Source organism: Trachemys scripta, chromosome 3, assembly GCF_013100865.1.
Source record: "Trachemys scripta elegans isolate TJP31775 chromosome 3, CAS_Tse_1.0, whole genome shotgun sequence".
NCBI lineage: Eukaryota > Metazoa > Chordata > Testudines > Emydidae > Trachemys > Trachemys scripta.
The window spans coordinates 155,831,913-155,853,612 of NC_048300.1; the positions used below are offsets into that span (position 1 = coordinate 155,831,913).

A 21,700-nucleotide genomic window follows, 5' to 3' on the forward strand; every position below is an offset into this window, starting at 1 on the left:
CAATAGTGCTTTCACTTAAAGCTAAACTTTACTTAGTCTCAAGCACTTACACACAGCCGCAACAGGTTAGTAAAACACCCCCAACTCTCAATAATTACCGAAGCTGAGTATGGCTCTCGAGTGGCACAGCGGAAGCCCGTCTGCCAGTGGGGAACACAAGATGCAATCGGAGGAAGAGACCAGTCCCGAAGAGTCCCATACCCTCAAACTTTTCTCCCTTATTTTATACATTAGTAACACAATGACATGTTCCTTAAAGAAAACTTGTTAAGCAAACAGTTTCAATGGTCAAGCAAGAGGTTTCCTTCTGATTACTGATTAACCAGGTATGGATTTTCCCCAGAGTTTGCAGCTTTGAGGCCCCAATAGACATTCCTGAGGGCACATCCTGCTCTTCTAAAATGCATGTATCAGCAACTTCAACGCAATTCTTATTAGTAAGGACGCGGGGTCAAGCTACCCTTTCTGTGGCACCCAAAACCCCCTCCCCTCCTGCCTTGGTCAAGCTGAGGCTGCTCCATGGCCACTTTACGGCCTGCTGACTTGGCTGCTTTTAGCAATAAGCCATAGTGGTTTCAGGCACTTTACTGGTTTGCCAAAATCTCCCCGTACAGATGCACTAAAGATTCATTTGTCCCTTCATACTTCAACCACCGTTCTAGAGAACATGTGTCTATGCCGATAACAGGTTCTGCTCAAAAACCATCCAAAGCAGTGTGGACCGATACATATTCATTTTCATCATCTGATGCCACCGGCAGAAGGTTAATTTTCTTTTTTGGTGGTTTAGTTCTATAGTTTCCTCATCAGAGTGTTGCTCTTTTAAGACTTCTGAAAGCATGCTCCACACTTTGTCCCTCTCAGATTTTGGAAGGCACTTCAGATTCTGAAACCTTGGGTCAAATGCTGTAGTTATCTTTAGAAATCTCACAGTCGTACCTTCTTTTGTCAGATCTGAAGTGAAAGTGTTCTTAAAATGAATGTGTGCTGAATGATCATCTGAGACTTCTATAATATGAAATATATGGCAGATTTCGAGTAAAACAAAGCAGGAGACATACAATTCTCCCCCAAGGAGATCAGTCTCAAATTTAATTAACAATTATTTTTTTAATGAGCGTCACCAGCATGGAAGCATGTCCTCTGGAATGGTGGCTGAAGCATGAAGGGCCATACAAATGTTTAGCAAATCTGGCACGTAAATACCATGCAACAGCAGCTACAAAAGTGCCATGCAAACACCTGTTCTCACTTTCGGATGACATTGTAAATAAGAAACGGGCAGCATTATGTCCTGTAAATGTAAACAAACTTGTTTGTCTTAGTGATTGGCTGAATAAGAAGTAGGACTGAGTGGACTTGTAGGCTCTAAAGTTTTATACTGTTTTGGTTTTGAGTGCAGTTATATAACAAAAAAAATCTACATTTGTAAGTTGCACTTTCACGATAAAGAGATTGCACTTCAGTATCTGTATGAGGTGAATTAAAAATACTGTTTCTTTGTTTATCATTTTTACAGTGCAAATAATTGTAATCAAAATAATAATATAAAGTGAGCACTGTACCCTTTGTATTGTGTTGTAATTGAAATCAGTATATTTGAAAATGTAGAAAAACATCCATAAATATTTAATAAATTACAGTTGGTATTTTATTAACATTGCAATTGAAAGTGAGATTAATTGTGATTAATTTTTAATTGCGGTTAATTTTTTAAAATTAATCGCATGAGTTAACTGTGATTGATCAACAGGCCTAGTTTTAAGGCTTTCTTCCTGAAGGATTAGTGTCAGGTGCTTTGTTGTTATTGGGTTTTTGTTTCGTTTTTCCCTTTAAGAGCACAGAGTTGGATTCTTCTGTAGACTTTGAGTCAATTTGTAAACAATTATTGGTTTTAATTACTGCACATGCACTAAGAATATATATAGATTCAAGCACTTTACAGCTCTTCATACCTATTCATCACTGCTCTCCCCCACAATACTGTACCCTTGTTCCAAATTGTCATTTGAGTTGATTATGGCATTGACATACCTCCTTCAAATATGTGTGAGATTTTACCTGTCTCGGAATACTGTTTAATTTTGAATCCCGCAGACCAGGTCTTTCTCACCTTGGAACCCGCTCATGCATGAAGAGTGTAGCGCAAATAGTATTAGCTGTTTTGGTGTCATCTTCCCCTTTGGAGTGAAGCAGATCCTGGAGTTGCTCAAACTCTGGTCCTCTGCCCTGACCACTTGTATATGGCCTAGCAGGTAAGACTGGCAGTCAGACTTCTAATTCAGTTGTATCCCTCTGGTCACAGAGTTTCATCTCCTTTCCTCTTTGTTCTCATTGCCCGGACTCACCATCAGGCGCACTCTCTCTCTTGCTTGCTCTCTCTTTATCTCATGATTCCAGCTTGTGGCAGGGTGTGTGGGTAGCAGATGCAGGTCACTGTTGGGTTGGTGGATCCAGCCATTGACAGATTTTCCTGGGACTGTGGCTGGTTGTCCTGGCCCAGTAACTCCTTCTAACTCCCACTGGCTGTCCAGATTTGATTATTTGGGTTAGTCCATCATTTGGGGTCCTATTGGTCCTTTTTTCTCTCTTGATAGGTTCCCTATTCAGGGATTCCAGGCAATCAGTTTACTTTCATTTACCCAGTTGTTGCTATTGGAGCTGTTTAGTGTTTGCTTTCAACCCACAGAATTATTGGGAGATACATTTACAATTTAAACTGTAAAGACTTTGGGGCAGGAAATCCACCTTTATCTATTATGCACTGTTGGTGCTATATATAAAATAGTAATAATAACGTCATTAATAAAATAGAATCTTCAGTGATATGGCAAAGTCATTACACAAAAGTACTTATAAACATCATACATTCCATCTCTTCTCATTCAAATACTTTCACCCAAACACTTCCACTCACCTAGAAGTTATGTATGTAGAGCACCAAACATATGTCTCCTAACACTAGATACACATTGCTATTTGTATTATTAGGTACATGCAAGAGCTGGGGGATATAATTCACAGATGAAATGAAAATTTCTCCCAGTTGGAAATAGACCATTCTTGAAAATAGTCTCATTGAGCAAATTGTGTTTTTTTTAATGAAGAAATGCTGCCACTTGCAATGCCATATAATAAACTGAAAAGCTAGCTCCCCAAGAAGAAGCTAGGTAAGTGCTGGCATAATTCCTCTAAATGGGAAGCAAATGGTGACAGATTAAGGAGGTGTTTGTAGATTCATTTTATGGTAGTTTGGACAGGCTGACAAGACGAACATTATTTTTTGATGAGTTTTGACATGACTCTACATATAGCAAGGGGATGTTTTTACTATGGGATGCCTATTTTTAATAGAAAAACTATATTCATGACACAAGTTTTGTAATAGATGTCAAGTACAGTGAAGTGAACTATAATTAACATAATTTTATTCGCATTGTAAAAGTAAAGCAGATAGTTTGTAAAGAATAAGAGCAACTCTCTCTTTCTGGTGTGTTTTTTCCCCACCTTGTAATAGATCAGGCAGATAAAGGATAAAGGTAATTTCCTCCCCTGTGAAATTCATAGGGAACACTGGGGCACTATAGAATATTATATCTTCATGCTTTCTCATATATACATTATAATATGTAATATATGTATAACATTATAGATATAGATATAGATAGTTCTCTTACACTTTCCTTCTGTACAATATAATACATATTCATGTTATCTCTCTTAATTGGAAGAGAGCATACACACCACAGTCACACCTGGGGTCAGGTCAAAACCAAAGAAGAGTTGTTCGACTAGAGAAATCCCTTACATTTTAGGAGACATATTTTTGACCAAAGATAAATTATTTTTTATATAAATTATATATAAATAATTTCTCTTTGGGGAAAAATATGTCTTCTAAAATGTAAGGGATTTCTCTAACCCAGCAACTCTTCTTTGGTTTTGACCTGACCCCTGGTGTGACTGTGATGTGTGTGCTCTCTTCCAATTAAGAGAGATAAGATGACTGTGTATTGTACAGAAGGAAAGTGTAAGAGAACTATATGTGTTGCTGATGAAAGGCAAGAACAAAGTGTGCTTGAGGATTGACAGGTACTGTAGGAGGTAATTGAATGGCTATCTGTCTTCTTGCTTTAATTCAGTTAACTTGGAGGAAAAGTGGGTGGAAAATGTGTGAAGTTTTCCTCAAGAGCTGCTTTCTTTCCTCTTTTTCCTTTTCTTGTAGGATCAGTGTTGGTGAAAACATTCCACTGGATTTCTTGTTTTTCTTCTTGTTGGATCAATGTTGATGCTCATTGACCTGCCCTCTTAACTCTTCTCAAATCTCATAGTATCTCTGGCCTTTAGCAAAAACAAAACATCTAATAGTTGTATTGATAAAAATAAAAGAAATACGGTTTTAAAAACTAAAGTTGTTGAGTGTATTTTCATAATGTATGTTGCAACGAGGGTGGGTTTTCTGTTGTTGATGGGGTTAGATAGGGAATGTGTATTATGGAGGGAGGCTTTGTTTTTTTTTAAAGTGAGTGAGCAGATAGGTTTGTGCTGCTCACTTCCCCCATATTTACATTATATCTTAGTTTCATCACGAATGTATTGTATTTCCTCTGAGAACTGGCACATCTTCCCCTTCCTTGTTCTAATTCCAGAACTCTTTAGACGTTTTAGTAGCCCTCCTGTGTCAAGCAGTTGCTCATAAAAGGTCTGATCCAAAGCCAGTTGAAATCAATGGGAGTCTCTCCATTGACTTCAGCAGTTATTTGATCTTGTCTAAGGGCCTATGCATCATCTAAATCCTACTTAAACCATAAGTGGTGCATAGGCTTTATGCTGGCCATTTGTTCATGGCTAAATTTCACTATAAGGGAAGGAGGTTTCATAGCCAGGCCCGAGGTCTAGTATCAGGGACTTGCCTGCCATGAAGAATTCAGGACCCAAACCTAATCACTGAAACAGCAGCATGATCAGCCCTGTAGTGATGGGGCAGAGTGTAAGTGCATCCCTCTGAGCTCTATGGCTGGTTCAAGGAAAAGCATAATAAGCACCAGTGGGAGCTCATGCCTGTCAATGATGTGGGCCCTTTGAAGGTGTGGTGGAATAAAAAGAACTGTGGAATTTTACAAGATGTTCTGATAAACCCCTAAGATAAGGATGTGGGTATGGAGAGAAAATTTCTTCTTTAAGTAATTGTTCAAATTTGCACACTACTGAAATACAGTGCACAGAAAAAAGTCCTTTCTATACCAAATGGTGTGTATGGTTTTCTGTGGAAGAGCCATATACTGTAAACCAAAATATATCAGAATTCACTGAATACCAGCCCAATGGAAAAAGGAAAGCCATATCTATATTAAGTTAAGAAAAAAACAACCTCTTATATTTTACCTTTTTTACTTTTTACAGACCTGGGGCTGAAATCCAGGTTCCATTGAAGTGAATGTGAGTTTTGCCGTTAGCTTCAGTAGGACCAGGATTTCACCCTGATGCTGATCAGTGCAATAAAGCAAAGACACATTATAAGTGATCAAGGAATTAGCTAATTTTTGCTAATTCAGTGCTTTCTGAAGGTCCTAATGATGACAAGAATTTTTCAACCATGTCCATGTGGCAGGAAGTGTATCAGAAAATGAAGGTCAAATTTTTCATTCACTTTTATCTCTGTAAATCTGGATTGATGACTCCTGGGAAGTTAATATGAGGGTGCAAGGAGTCCAGGAGAGCTGGCTGTATTTTAAAGAAGCCTTATTGAGGGTGCAGGAACAAACCATCCCGAAGTGCAGAAAGAATAGCAAATATGGCAGGCAACCAGCTTGGCTTAACAGTGAAATCTTCAGTGAGCTTAAACTCAAAAAGGAAGCTTACAAGAAGTGGAAATTTGGACAGATGACTAGGGAGGAATATAAAAATATTGCTTGAGCATGCAGGGATGTAATCAGGAAGGCCAAGGCACAATTGGAGTTGCAGCTAGCAAGGGATGTGAAGGGTAACAAGAAAGGTTTCTACAGGTGTGTTAGCAACAAGAAGGTGGTCAGGGAAAGTGTGGGACCCTTACTGAATGGTGGAGGCAACATAGTGACAGATGATGTGGAAAAAGCTGAAGTACTCAATGCTTTTTTTGCCTCGGTCTTTACAGAGAAGGTCAGCTCCCAGACTGCTGCACTGGGCAACACAGTATGGGGAGGAGGTGAGCAGCCCTTAGTGGTGAAAGAACAGGTTAAGGATTATTTAGAAAAGCTGGATGTGCACAAGCCCATGGGTCCAGATCTAATGCATCCAAGGGTGCTGAGGGAGTTGGCTGATGTGATTGCAGAGCCATTGGCCATTATCGTTGAAAATTTGTGGCAATCGGGAAAGGTCCCGGATGATTGGAAAAAAGCAAATATAGTGCCCATATTTTAAAAAGGGAAGACAGAGAACCCAGGGAACTACAGACCTCACTTCAGTCCCTGGCAAAATCATGGAGCAGGTCCTCAAGGAATCCATTCTGAAGCACTTGGAGGAAAGGAAGGTGATCAGGAACAGTCAACATGGATTCACCAAGTGCAAGTCATGCCTGACCAACCTGATTGCCTTCTATGATGAAATAACTGGCTCTGTGGATATAGGGAAAGCAGTGGATGTGATATATCTTGACTTTAGCAAAGCTTTTGATACAGTCTCCCACAGTATTCTTGCCAGCAAGTTAAAAAAGTATGGATTGGATGAATGGGCTATAAGGTGGATAGAAAGCTGGCTAGATTGTCGGGCTCAATGGGTAGTGATCAATGGCTCCACATCTAGTTAGCAGCCGGTATCAAGCAGAGTGCCCCAGGGATCGGTCCTGGGGATGGTTTTGTTCAACATCTTTATTAATGATCTGGATGATGGGATTAATTGCACCCTCAGCAAGTCCGCAGATGACACTAAACTGGGGGGAGAGGTAGATATGCTAGTGGGTAGGGATAGAGTCCAGAGGGGCCTAGACAAATTGGAGGATTGGGCCAAAAGAAATCTGATGAGGTACAACAAGGACAAGTGCAGAGTCCTGCACTTAGGAAGGAAGAATCCCATGCACTGCTTCAGGCTCGGGACCGACTAGCTAAGCAGCAGTTCTGCAGAAAAGGACCTGGGGATTACAGTGGATGAGAAGCTGGAAACGAGTCAGCAGTGTGCCTTAGTTGCCAAGAAGGCCAATGGCACATTGGGCTATATTAGTAGGAGCATTGCCAGCAGATCGAGGGAAGTGATTATTTCCCTCTATTCGGCATTGGTGAGGCCACACCTGGAGTACTGCATCAAGTTTTGGTACCCCCACTGCAGAAGGGATGCGAACAAATTGGAGAGAGTTCAGCGGAGGGCAATGAAAATGATTAGGGGGCTGGGGCACATGACTTACGAGGAGAGGCTGAGGGAACTGGGGTTATTTAGTCTACAGAAGAGAAGAGTGAGGGGGGATTTGATAGCAGCCTTCAACTACCCAAAGGGGGGTGCCAAAGAGGATGGAGTTAGGCTGTTCTCAGTGGTGGTAGATGACAGAACAAGAAGCAATGGTCTCAAGTTGCAGTTGGGGAGGTCTAGGTTGGATATTAGGAAACACTATTTCACTAGGAGGGTGGTGAAGCACTGGAATGGGTTACCTGGGGGAGGGCGCAGAATCTCCATCCTTAGAGTTTTTTAAGGCCCAGCTTGACAAAGCCGTGGCTGGGATGATTTAGTTTGGTTGCTTTGAGCAGGGGATTGGACTAGATGACCACCTGAGGTCTCTTCCAACCCTAATATTCTATGATTTAAATTGCAAGAGTCACTTATGATTTTCACTGGTGTACTGTCACAGAGATCAGATTTTTGGGAAGTTTTCTGATGAAAATTGGCATTATTGATCCTATTATTGGTAGCAACAATTTTGATGTAAAACAATATAATTTTTACACTAGTGGTAGGCAATACAGTTCAATAAATGGTGTATCTACTCTTGCACTGGTTTAACAGTCAGTATCTGCACTTTAATAATGTTTAATGTTGGTCCAAAGAAATAAATCTAACTGGTTAACCTATATTTCAGCAAGATTGCAATTGGTTTAACTATACAACCACTGAGTAAAATGTCCACTGCCAGCAGTAGGGGACAAAATAAACTTGTTCAGTTAAACTGATTATTTTCAAAAACATTTTGTAGTTCATAGAGGGTGAGAAATATTTCTCAGTATGTGAATGTTCAGACTTATGCAGTGAAGAAAATGGGTGCAGCAATTTAAAAAAAAAACATATTCTAAAAGAGAGACTACTTGCTATGATTATAGTGAGGAGATTTCAGAGAAAACAGGGGGTTAATGGGACTTATCGATATTTATCTCCTCTGAAAATCATGTAGCTCAGGGATCGGCAACCTTAGGCACGTGGCACACCAGGGTAAGGACCCTGGCGGGCCGGGCCGGTTTGTTTACCTGCTGCGTCCGCAGGTTCGGCCAATTGCAGCTCCCACTGGCTGCGATTCCCCGCTCCAGACCAATGAGGGCTGCGGGAAGCAGCGCGGGCCGCAGGATGTGCTGGCCACTGCTTCCTGCAGCCCTCATTGGCCTGGAGCGGCAAACCACAGCCAGTGGGAGCCATGATCGGCCGAACCTGCAAACGCGGCAGGTAAACAAACCAGCCCGGCCCACCAGGGTCCTTACCCTGGTGGGCTGCGTGCCAAAAGTTGCCGATACCTGAGGTAACTTATTTGAGTGCCTAAATATAAACACTTGGATTTAAAAATATTGCCCCATGTGACTTGCCAAAGGCTACATTTTACTGTTTATGAAATAGTAATTTTCCTTTAATTACCACAGGGGGATATTATGAGAATAACATAATGTTAAAGCCTCAGTTCAGGTAATCATCCCTATTCAAGACAGCCCTTAGCTTTTGCTTAAGTCCCATTAAAATCAAAATTAAAGTTAAGTACATGCTTAAGTGCCTTCCTAAATTGGGATCTATAAAAGTACTTTGAAGACGAAAAGTGCCACTGTAAACTATAGATTCATTGATTTTTAGCGATGGGCTAGACATGTCAGTCCATCTCCCCTGCTGGTTCAAAATTACCCATGTTGTACATTTACATTTGCTTTGCCCAGTCTCATTTGTATATCCATAGTGACCGGCCTTTCCCCACTTTCCTTAGAAATATTTCATAGTCTAATCGTTCTCCCTGCCAGGAAGTATCTCCAGGTTCACAGTCTAAATAGTCCCTTTCTTAATTTGATCCCATTACTCCTATTTATGATTCTGTGCACCACTCTAAATAATACATCTCCCTTCTTGCTGTTTGGTCATCTTAATCAACTTTCAAACAAGCTATGTTTTCTTAACCCCCTCAGGAGTTTGTCCATTGTTCTGATCATGAAAATCCACAAATTGAATATTCCCTGTATGGCTGCATTAGAACTATGTATGAGAATACCTATTTACCAACCCACTGTAGAATGCACTGGCTATTTTTGCCGCCATACATTGCTGTGTAAACTCATGCCTAATTAACTGTCCACTATCACTCATACTGTTTCAGCCATGCTGCTTTCCTGAATTCTCCTTCACATTGAATATTGTGTATCACATTTGTTTTCCCCAAGTATATTAGACTGCATTTTTCCAAACTGGAATTCATTTTTGGAAATCATTTTATTTCTTTTAGTATTGATGAGTCAATTTCCTTGTCTTGAATAATATTTTTGTCTCTCTTTCAAATTAGTATCATCTGAAAAATTTAATTACTCATCGTTTCCTCCCTATTTGAGATCCATTCTATGTCTGTGTATGTCTATCACTGTGACATTTAAGTGCTGATCAATAATGAAGGTTTTAAGTAAGGCTGGACCTAGAGTAGTAAATGTTAAAAGATCAACATTTATCCACAGATACTGGAGATGGTGGTAGCTTTGTCAGCACCAGGACAGAGGTGTGTCTGAGTAATTGCATATACGTTGCTAATTATTGTTCCCCTTCCACTCATCTCTGGTTATCTGCCTCTGCTTTGTGATTGCAAGTGCCTCAGGAATGCCCCTTCTGGAATGTTTGTTTGGAAAGCAGCTATAATATCCTGGGCGCGACACTTAATAACGAGAAATAATGATATTGCTAGAAATATTGAATTTGTAATCATGCCCTCTGATATCACTAAGCTCTTTCACTAGACCCATCTCCTCAAAGTGATATGTTGCTGTTTATCATTAGTCTTTGCTGACAGTGTTACTACCAGTTGTCAATGTATGTGACATTGTTCATAACTAAGTGAATTTGAATACATTTTTAGGGTGATTTTGTGAGACTGTTAAGTGCTTTTAAGTATCATTATTCCTGTGTGTACTGAACTATGTCACCTAACAGCCCTGGTCTTAGTTCAGAAAAGATATTATGTAGTGTAACAGTTGAATTTGTCACTTGATTTAATTTTACATATCAAGTAAATAAAGGGGGCAAATTAGTTAATACTTACTTTAAAATAGTTTAAGAAAAGAATTGTTGGTCCTGAACTGCTAACTGCTAACTCATAGACTCATAGACTTTAAGGTCAGAAGGGACCATTATGATCATCTGGTCTGACCCCCTGCATGCTGCAGGCCATAAAACCGTCCCTACCCCTTCCCTGGATTCTGCTGTTGAAGTCCCCAATCCTGTTTTAGGTGACTTCAATCGGCAGAAACCCTCCTGCTAGAGATCCCTGCCCTATGCTGCGGAGGAAGGCGAAAAACCTCCAGAGGCTCAGCCAATCTGCCCTGGAGGAAAATTCCTTCCCGACCCCAAATATGGCGATCAGTAAGACCCCGAGCATATAGGCAAGAGTCTCCAGCCTGACCCCGTCAGCCATTATACAATTTACCTACCATTTCTTGGTTTTCCTTGACTACTATGTTATACCATTAAACCATTCCCTCCATAAATTTATCTAACTTAATCTTAAAACCAGACAGGTCCGTCGCCCCCACCGTTTCCCTCGGAAGGCCGTTCCAATATTTCACCCCTCTGACGGTCAGAAACCTTCGTCTAATTTCAAGCCTGAACCTCCCCACGGCCAGTTTATATCCATTCGTTCTCGTATCCACATTAGTACTAAGCTGGAATAATTCTTCTCCCTCCCTCGTATTAATCCCTCTAATATATTTAAAGATAGCAATCATATCCCCCCTCAGCCTTCGCTTTGTCAGACTAAACAACCCAAGCTCCTCTAGTCTCTTTTCATACGACAGGTTTTCCATTCCTCTGATCATCCTAGTGGCCCTTCTCTGCACCCGTTCCAGTTTGAGTTCATCTTTTTTAAACATGGGAGACCAGAACTGCACACAGTACTCCAAATGAGGTCTCACCAGCGCCTTGTACAACCGGAAGCAGGACCTCCTTATCCCTACTAGATATACCTCGCCTAATGCATCCCAAGACAGCATTGGCTTTTTTCACCGCCACGTCGCATTGTCGACTCATAGTCATCCTGCGGTCTACTAGGACCCCTAGGTCCTTCTCCTCTTCCGTTACTTCTAACCAATGCGTCCCCATCTTGTAACTAAAATTTTTATTAGTCATCCCCAAATGCATCACCTTACACTTTTTACTATTAAATTTCATCCTATTCCTGATACTCCAATTCACAAGCTCGTTCAAGTCTCCCTGCAGGATATCCCTATCCTCCTCCGAATTTACAACGCCTCCCACCTTCGTATCATCCGCAAACTTTATCAGCCCACTCCTGCAATCGGTTCCGAGGTCAGTTATAAATAGATTAAATAAAATGGGTCCCAAAACCGAACCTTGAGGCACTCCACTAGTAACCTCCCTCCAACCCGACAGTTCACCCTTTAATACGACCCGCTGCATTCTCCCCATTAACCAATTCCTTATCCACCTCTGGATTTTCATATCGATCCCCATGTTTGTCAGTTTAACCAATAATTCCTCATGGGGTACAGTATCAAACGCTTTACTGAAATCCAGGTATATTAGGTCCACCGCATTTCCCTTATCTATTAAATCCGTTACTTTCTCAAAGAAGGAGATCAGATTCGTTTGGCACGATCTGCCCTTCGTAAAACCATGTTGTAATTTATCGCAATTGCCACTAACCTCCAGGTCCTCAACTAGTTTCTCTTTCAGAATTTTCTCTAACACCTTGCACACTACAGATGTTAAACTAACAGGCCTGTAGTTACCCGGATCACTTTTTTTCCCTTTCTTGAAAATAGGAACCACATTAGCTATTCTCCAGTCTAACGGGACCACCCCCGAGTTTACAGATTCATTAAATATTATCGCTAATGGGCCTGCTATTTCCCGCGCCAATTCCTTCAATATTCTCGGATGAAGATCGTCTGGTCCTCCCGACTTAGCCCCATTAAGGCATTCAAGTTTTGTTTCTACCTCGGATACGGTAATCCCCCATCCTGAATGCCCCTCTGTAGTGGTGCTAGTATCCCTAATACCTTCATTGGCCTCATTAAACACCGATGCAAAATATTCATTGAGATATTGCGCCATGCCTCGATTGTCTTTAATCTCCTCTCCGGCAATAGTCTTCAGCGGTCCCACTTCTTCTTTCTTTGCTTTCTTCCTATTTATATGGCTGTAAAACCTCTTACTATTGCTTTTAATTCCCCTCGCTAGGTCCAACTCTACACGGCCTTTGGCCTTTCTCACTCTATCTCTACATTCTCTGACTTCGCTAAGGTAAGTTTCTTTACTAATCCCTCCCCTCTTCCACTCTTTGTACGCTTTCTGTTTTTTCCTAATCGCCCCTTTGAGTCGGTCGCTCATCCAGCTCGGTCTAAATCTCCTGCTTTGTAATCTTTTTCCCTTTTTTGGAATGCAGGCCTCCGACAGCTCATGCATCTTTAACTTGAAGTAATCCCAGGCTTCTTCTGCCTTTAGATCCATTAATACGTTTGCCCAATCCACTTCCCTTACCAGTCCCCTTAATTTGTTAAAATTGGCCTTTTTAAAATTATAAACCCTAGTCTTTGACTTAATTCTGTTACTCCTCCCATGTATTTTAAACCGAATTAGCTCATGATCACTGGAGCCCAAATTGTCCCCCACTACCACTTCCTCAACGAGGTCCTCACTACTTACCAGAATCAAATCTAAAATGGCCTCCCCCCTCGTCGGTTCAGCTACCACTTGATGAAGGAATTGATCAGCAAGCACATCTAGGAACATCTGAGCCCTATTATTACTACTAGCGTTTGTGCCCCAATCTATATCTGGGAAGTTAAAGTCCCCCATAATTACACAGTTTCTATTAGTAATTACTTCTCTAAACACATTAAATAGTTCCTTATCCATATCCTGGGTCGATCCCGGCGGTCTATAGCACACTCCGAGCACTATCCCCGGAGAGGCTCTAGTAGTCCTATTACCCAGTGTGAGTATTGCCCAGACGGACTCTGTGTTATCTAATCCATCAACTATTATTTCTTTACAGCTTATTTCACTATTGACATACAATGCCACCCCCCCACCTTTACCTTTGTTCCTGTCTTTCCTAAACAGCGCATACCCCTCCATACCTGTGTTCCAGTCGTGACTGCCATTCCACCACGTTTCTGTTATTCCTACGATATCTGGTTTCAGCTCTTGGACCAAGAGCTCCAATTCCTCCATTTTATTACCTAGGCTTCTGGCATTGGTGTATAAACACCCTAATGTATGTCGTTTAGCCTGTCTCCCATTCGTAGCACTATAAGTTGCGGGCCTCCTTGCGTCCGTCCCCCCTGTCCTTCCTATGTCCAATCTCATCTCCCCGGCTATGTCTCCTCTCATTTTACTCACCTTTTCCATACTGGAATCTGGCGTGGAGATTAACTGTGCATCTCCCAACCTTCTCCCCAAACTTCCTAGTTTAAAGCTCTTTTGATAAGATGAGCCAGCCTCCCTCCCAGAAGTCTATTTCCTTCCCTACTCAGGTGAAGCCCATCCCGCGAGAACAGGTGCCTGTCCCCGAAAGCCTCCCAGTGGCCATACATCCCAAAGCCCTCCTTATAGCACCACTCTCTTAGCCAACTATTTATTCTCACAATCCTATCAGCCCTTTGCTGCCCTTCCCTCGGAACGGGCAGAATCCCACTAAAGATAATCTGAGCCTCTATCTCCTTGAGCGTCTTCCCCAGCCTAGCATAATCTCCCTTGATTCTCTCTAACGAGAACCTAGCCGTGTCATTCGTTCCTACATGAAGGATTATCAAGGGGTTCTTACCTGCTCCTTTTAGGATCCTTTTCAACCGCAGGTCCACATCGCGTATCTTTGCGCCCGGTAGACAGCACACCCTTCTGTTCTCCGGGTCCGCCCTGGTCACAGGCCTGTCCAATCTCCTCAGTAAAGAGTCTCCAATTACATACACCTGCCGTCGCCTGGCAACAGTGCAATCTAGTAATCTAGTCTCTAGTCCTGACCTGTGCCTGTTCCTATCTTCCGTTATGCTCCCCCTTATGCCTTCCTGATTCCTCCCGGGGCCCAGAATTGGTGCTGTCTCCATCAACTCCTCCCCTCTCTCTCTCGGACTAGCTGCTCTTCTCTTCTTCCTCACTCTCCCACCTTCAGCCGCCACCTGCTGCCCCTCCACCTCGCTATCCAAACACTCGAACCTATTCCTGAGTTCTATTCCCCCCTCGCTGGCCCTTCTTTTCCTTGGCCTGCTTCTCACAGTCACATGCTTCCACCTCCCATGTTCTCCCCCGTCCATTCCCCTCTCACCGTCCTCTGCCTCTACCTGCGCTGCAGGACACTCTCCTTCAGCCCCTCCTTGCCTGTCCTCCATCAGCTGCTCAAACCCCCGCCTAAACTCCACCAGGGTATCTACCTGCATCTCTAGCCCCTTAATCTTTTCCTCCAGTAACACTATCAGGCGACACTTCATACACACATACCTGTGTTCCAGCTCCCCTGCTAAGACCATATACATACCACAGCTTCCACATGCCACCATCTGCATTCTGTCTGCTCCTGCTGCTTGGCTCATGCCTGCTTCACTCCCTGCCCACAGCACCTGTGGACTCAGAGCACACACCACACCGTGCCCCCTTACCTCCCCCTGCAAACTCCCTCTCAAACTCCCCTGTTAGCAGCCCTGTTTGCTACAGTACAATAAGTAGCTCATTAATCCCAATTTTTCATAAGATCTAAATTAAAAAGTCAACAGGATATTTTATTATTGCATGATCAGCAGATTAAAACTGTTTGTTTTAACAGTAGCCACTCTAAAAAATACACACAGATGTGTGCGTGCACACACACACACACACACACACACACACACACACACATAAGAAAGTGATCTCATTTGGAAAAGTGACCTGAACATCATTTATGACTTCTATGAAAATCACACTTGAATGGAAAATGTCAGTAGAGTAATGACAAGATGATTCTTTCATTCTTGAATGCTTTCACTGTAAGCTAAACAATTACAAGCCGAATCTTACTGACTGTGGCAGGTCTCATTTACAGAGGTCCATCAAGCATAGCCAAAGTGCTTCTTTTCTCAGATTTGGTTAACTAAATGGAATCTTTGGTAAAGGTTTAAAGGGGAGGTTTTCAAAAATGTTCAGCATTGGTCTATTTCTTCCCCCCATTGAAATCAGTAGGGTTCTACCATCAACATCAGCAGAAGCAGAATTAAACAATGCTGAGTGCTTTAAACCTCCCTCCCTAAAAACCACTCTTTGTATCAAATCCTAGTTTCACTGGAATTAATGGTGCAGGATTATAAAAATATGATGTAATTGGACAAAAAACCAAGCAGTTGTAAATTGACTTAAGTAAGACCAGACAACACAAAATTTACAACTGGTTGTTTTTTTTGTCCAATTACATCATGTTTTTTATAAATAGAAAAAAAAAGGCATATTAAGTCTAGTAGAATTTCTGAGGATGACATATATCATCTCACTGATTGCTTTCTTTTTGTTAAATTTTTCAGAAATTGAAAAATTTCAGGGTTCTGATGGGAAAAAGGAAGATGAAGAAAAGAAATACCTTGATGTCATCAGCAACAAAAACATTAAGCTGTCAGAAAGAGTACTGATCCCTGTCAAACAGTATCCCAAGGTACTGTAACTATAATTTAATATACTGTTAGTGTTTCACAGCAGAGAAGTGGAAAAATCATATGCTTAATTATTTTGTTTCTTGACTTTAGAAACACTATGCAGGGCTTCAGGATATTTAAAAGTTAGGATGACAGTTTCATTCTTAGATTTTGCTGTAATTAGATAGTCTGATCCAAACTGTAACTTGTGGCCTTATTCAAAAGCCATTGAAGTCAATGGAAGTCTTTACATTTGGATCAGGTCCTTAATCAGGCAAAAGTTTCATTGATTTGACATAGGAGTTTCTTCTTAATAAAGACTGCAGTATTTGTCCTTGTCGTTGTATAAACTTAATGACCAAATTTAGAACAGAATATAATTTCACAGCAAGAACATAAAGGCAAGTCCAATAATTGTGAAAAGTCAGCTCAAATGTGCTGCAGCGTCTTCATTTGTTATACTAATTTAACGGCATAGTCGTTGGATAACTATGAGCAGTGACTAACAATATACATGCCTTCCTGCAAAATTCACTCAGCTTTGGCCACAGTTTCTTCTAATTTAGTAGTTTGGTCTCTTTCGCATGATATGTCATGATAAATGAAAATTATCATTAGCCCACGATTATCATACGTTAGCCAGATGTGTAGGTTCTTAAGCTGAAAATGCCTCTCCATAGCTCTGTATAATAAAGAGCCAAGACATGTAGTATTTTTACATAAAAGAAGAGAATGCGATTCTCTTTGTACAGCCTTGTATTTTACATAAACAGTTGTTGTAACAGTTTTCAACCTGAAATAGTAAACCTCTCAATTTGTCTCTAAAGCATTTTTTCTTGCTAATTTATTATCACATGGTATTTGGTTCACCATTAGCCTTGATTATACTCTCAGTTTTTTAGTTTTATACTTTCATCAGTAATAGCAATAAATTACAATGGGTAAAAAGCCTATCAACCAAAATGAAAGGTGTAAAAAATTGAGATTCAGTGATTCAAGATGACATTTACCTCCTGAATAGTGAATATAAAACTGAGATAATGTAATCATCCAAATGGTAAAGACCTTAGAAATGCACACAGTGATATAAAGAATTACTTTCTTGCTTCATAGCCTGAGGTACTTTGCCTAGATTTGTAAAATTTTGTATAAATGCTGTAGTGACCTGAAATTCTTAATAAGAATACAGTAATACTATATCTTTATAAAAGCTATTTCTGATATTCTAATTATTCAGAAAACTGTTTAATGCGGATAGAAGAATGAAAGACAAACTATTTAATAGATAAATGCAATAATCTATTCAAATACCTGTGTATGATTAAATTAACCTTCATTTGCTTTAATTAGCTTGTTATGTTAATGAGAAATGTAAGTTATAAAATATTTCTGGATGTTTTGAGCAGTCAAATAAATTATCTGTACTGTAGGTAAGGAATTTTTTTCATTAATATAAAATAGACTCAGAAAATTTCTGTTATTGATTTCCTGCCAACATTGTCTTCAGACTGTATAGTTCTCAAATCTTCATGTATTTTGCTTCTATCTGTTATCTTCAAACATAGGATTTACCATTTTGGATCAGACTATTGGTCAGTTTGATCCAGCGCCCTTTCTTTGGTGGTAACCATCATCAATTACATTTGGGGAAAGTGAAAATCTTCCAAATCATTGCTAGCCAGTTCTGTAGTGCTGTACATGGAGATTGGTGGATATTTCTTCCTGACACACAAACTAGAGCTCAGTCTACAAACAGAAACATTAGAATTGATTGCTTAGCAAGAATTTAGAATGTAATCTACAGCAGAAGCCAGGAAGTTTCAAGATTTGGGAAGAATCAAGGATTCATTAAATAGGTCAAATATGTAAGAATAAAGTATTAATGAGTTATCATCAAACCAGAGCTAAGTTTGGCAGCCCAGGATTACCTTTTATAAATGTCTGTACTGCTTAGATAGTATGTTAACTCATCAGAGATTCCAACACTATGTTATTCTAGAAAACATACAATGTGTAAATTGGGCAACAAGGGCATAATTTCGTGCATTTATCAGATCATGGCAATAGGAGCCCTTCATTAGAGTGAAACCTACATTTCTGGAAAGATAGGAAAAGGATATGCCATAAAATATTTAAACCAAATGGTATATTATTTGGCCAGATAGACCTGCTTCTTCTATGTGCTGTATTCTACAAGAAAATTATTTTAGTGATCAGCAATCACTGATAAACTATTACAAAATTAAAATTCCTAATGAGCACTGTTGGAGGGAATCTGAAAAGAAGGGGAAGAGCTATACATGTCTGCTGGGTGTGCCCGGGAGCACAAATCTTTGGATCAAAACACCTGACCAGATTGGGGGAAGAAAATACATTGCATGTTGCCTAAAGATTCCCCAGATATTTAATTAGGGCTGCCAATCAACAAATAAGCTTTCTGGATGCAATTTGCCCCTGTCAAGGCTTCTGCACCTCTGAATTTTATACTGAGTAAGGGATCATAAAGTGCTACAACCCAGCTCTAGATACACAGGTTGAGGATCACTATCCAGAGTATAACAGGAATAGACTAGCTAAAGTCAGTTTCAGAAGCAGATGGCTAGACCTGATTAAAATTAACCTGAACACACAACAGGCTTCTAGTATCTAAACAGCTCTTCAAGCTGCAGAATGAGTGTTTTAAATTTATCTGCACTCATGTGTCTATCATTTGATTCCTGAAGTTGCTGCTTGGAGGCAGCAGAAAAAACATCAGAGATCATGATTTTTGATGATTATCTAATATTATGTCAGGTAAAGGCAAAAACCTATTTTCCTTTAAGCAAGGAAGGATCCTTGAGCCTAAAGTTTCCAACTTAGACAAATCGGCTGAAATACTAAGGTGATAGTACTGGGTTTTGAACTTGCAACTTTGTTTAACTCTGCAACTTAAAAAAAATGTGTCAAAATGCAAAGAGGTGTGTTTACAAAGATTTTATATTATATTTCAAGTAACATTACATTCTGGAAAGATTTAACTCTTTCACTCTTTCCAAGGAGAAGATGTCAAAATGCCTCTGCTGATAAAGAGTGTTGGTCTAAATCAGAAGTGATGTGTTGGGTAGTATCTTGCACTCATTCACTCATAGATCTGATATGTAAGGGAATCTAATTTACTGTAAGGACTTGAAACCAAAATAACTAAATTGGTTTAATTCAGAACATCAGTTATTTTGTTGCAAGTCTGTGTTTGTTGATGCTCTCATTCCAGAATAAAAGTGTTCTATTTATGTGTAACTCATAGCACATTGGAATAGAACACTTTTATTCTAAAAGCAAAGTATCAACACACAGACTTTCACCAAAATAATTGAAGGTGTGAATTACACCCAGTTTGATTATTTCAATCTCTGTGTAGAGAAACCCTAATTTACACCTTCTCACAACTGTTTCCTGGCTAAGTTTAAACAGAAGTCTTTAATTTACATGTTCTTATGCCCCCCTGTTAGCTGCTTTTTCTGCACTACTCTTTTCTTCTAGTCCACAGGCATGGAAGTTAGTATAACTCACAACTCCCTTAGTCTTTTGGGCTTGTCTACACTTCAAAGGCTGCAGTGGTGTAGTTGCACTGATTAAGCTGCGCCAATGTAGCACTTTAGTGAAGATGCTACGTATGCCGACAGGAGGGCTTCTCCAATCAGTGTGGGTACTCCACCTCCCCGAGAGATAATAGCTATGTCAATGGGAGAAGCTCTCCCGTTAACCTAGCATTGACTACACTGGGATTAAGGTTGGTTTAACTGCGTTGCTCAGGGATACAGAAAATCTACACTCCTGAGCAATGTAGTTATACCAACATAAATTGCTAGTGTAGGCCAAGCCTTAGTTTGATTCAGTGGGACAAACTTGGAGCTGATATGTAAGGGAGGAATGTAAATTACATATTATGTGAGTTTGAGTTGTAAAGAGCCTAAGTCCATCTGTAGTCTATATTAGGATAATTCCAGCCAGACCTCAAACATCTATACCTCAGTTTTAAAATCCTGCAGCCTGAGTCAACTGTGTGTGTTTAATTGCTGTACAGACATACGCTTAGAATATGTATATATAGGAAAGAGCAAAGAGGGATGTTGGGCAACCGAAAGGAATGTAATTGCAGGAGACAATGAAGAATAAGAGGAAAACACATGTTTCTTTGCAAAGAAAAAGAAAAGAGAGGCAAGAAAAAGACATAAAATAATAATTTAAAACAATTGATAAGAATGAGAAAAGAAAAAAGTGGCATGGCAATAATAGAGAGACAGCCAAGAGTCATGGGAAAATGGAAGGGAAAACAGACAACTTTTAAACTTGTGACTTTCTTACTGAAGTCCTTATATTTTATTGGCAGCTTCCTTGTACCTCAGAAAGTTTCTGGGTTAGAGATGGGATGTCTATTTTGAGCATGTATGTTCTAGGAGTGTTGTTAGCTGCCTATCTACTCTGGATACTATAAGTGAATAACATGCTGTTCATTTGGTTGCTAATTACTTTTCGCTGGATTTTATAGTTAAATATGGATTGTTATCTAACTTTTGTGTGCAGCAGTCTCTTGTATCATCACTCACTTTCCCCTTCAAGATATGCCTTCACTTACTGAGGTAATACCTGGGCCCTACGTATAGGCTAGTACTGGAGTTAACTTAGTCAGAACCTTGTATAAACAGTATGCAATAGATAAATAGAGAGGGTTTTTTTGAAGCCAGCATATAACTTGGTTCATCCAAGGATTTTTGGCCATGTTTAAATATGGCCCTGCTTCAGGTGGCTGCACTATTAGTGTAGGAAGAACTATAGATGATCTGCTCACTTTCCTGAAGTCCAGCTTTGTTCTGCAAATCAGATATACCTCTTATGGGGGACAGATTTTTAGTTTAAAATTTTATATACTACAAGAGGGCTCAAAATGAGGTAGGAATTTTGGCAATGCCCCTGATGACATCTCAGGCAATCCCTGCCTGTAATGGAGCAAGTGTTCTCTGACTCATTCCCTTTCTATCTATGTGTACTTCAGTCATTCCTTTCCAGAGATATCTTATTTCTGGGGCTCATAAAAATATTTCTGAATGGCACATTTTACCTCTTGTGGAGGGCAGCACATTGCACACAATGGCAAGTATTTTTTTTTTTAATGGCTAAGGGGAGAAAACCTAACAAGGTTTTCATACCCTTCTTCAAATCACAGAAATGATTGCAGTCCTTTACTATTGATATACCTAGCTGACTTATATGGAACACTTTTTTAACCATTTCAAATAAAGTGCACAGCCTATAATCTTTTTGCCAAGTAATAGTGTTTCCCTTCTTGAGTGTGTTTAATTCAACTGAAATAGCGAGTAATACTATAGATTCCTCAGTCCCTTACTCTTCCCATCTGCAGACACACACACAGCTCCCTCTCCTCCTATTGAATGGGTGTTCTCACAAGCTAAGGGGAAGATGCCGTTGGAACCCTTTGTTGTAGCTGTCTATGCTTTTATAAGGTGTGGTAGTTCAGCACCTTCCACATTTTATTGTTAAAACAGTGGCAGAAGATCAGCAAAATACACAAGTCTTTACGTGTAATACATTGTGGCAAGGTGCCCCTTTTCTCTTGTCAGACTTAGTGCTTCTCCCTCTGGTGATGGTGGGCCTGGGGTAATTAGCCCCACTCAGGC

General features: G+C 40.3%; 1 protein-coding gene across 3 annotated transcripts in view; it reads left to right on the plus strand.

Moving 5' to 3' along the window:
- KHDRBS2 (KH RNA binding domain containing, signal transduction associated 2) overlaps positions 1-21,700 on the plus strand; it is a 624,118-nt gene that overhangs the window by 136,024 nt on the left and 466,394 nt on the right. For all 3 annotated transcript variants that reach the window (XR_004645211.1, XR_004645212.1, XM_034766247.1), the window contains exon 2: positions 15,918-16,045. Coding sequence is in view for 1 of the 3 variants with exons in the window: in XM_034766247.1 (XP_034622138.1) it covers positions 15,918-16,045 (128 nt within the window). In the remaining 2 variants the exon portion in view is untranslated. The remainder of the gene's footprint in view (positions 1-15,917; positions 16,046-21,700) is intronic.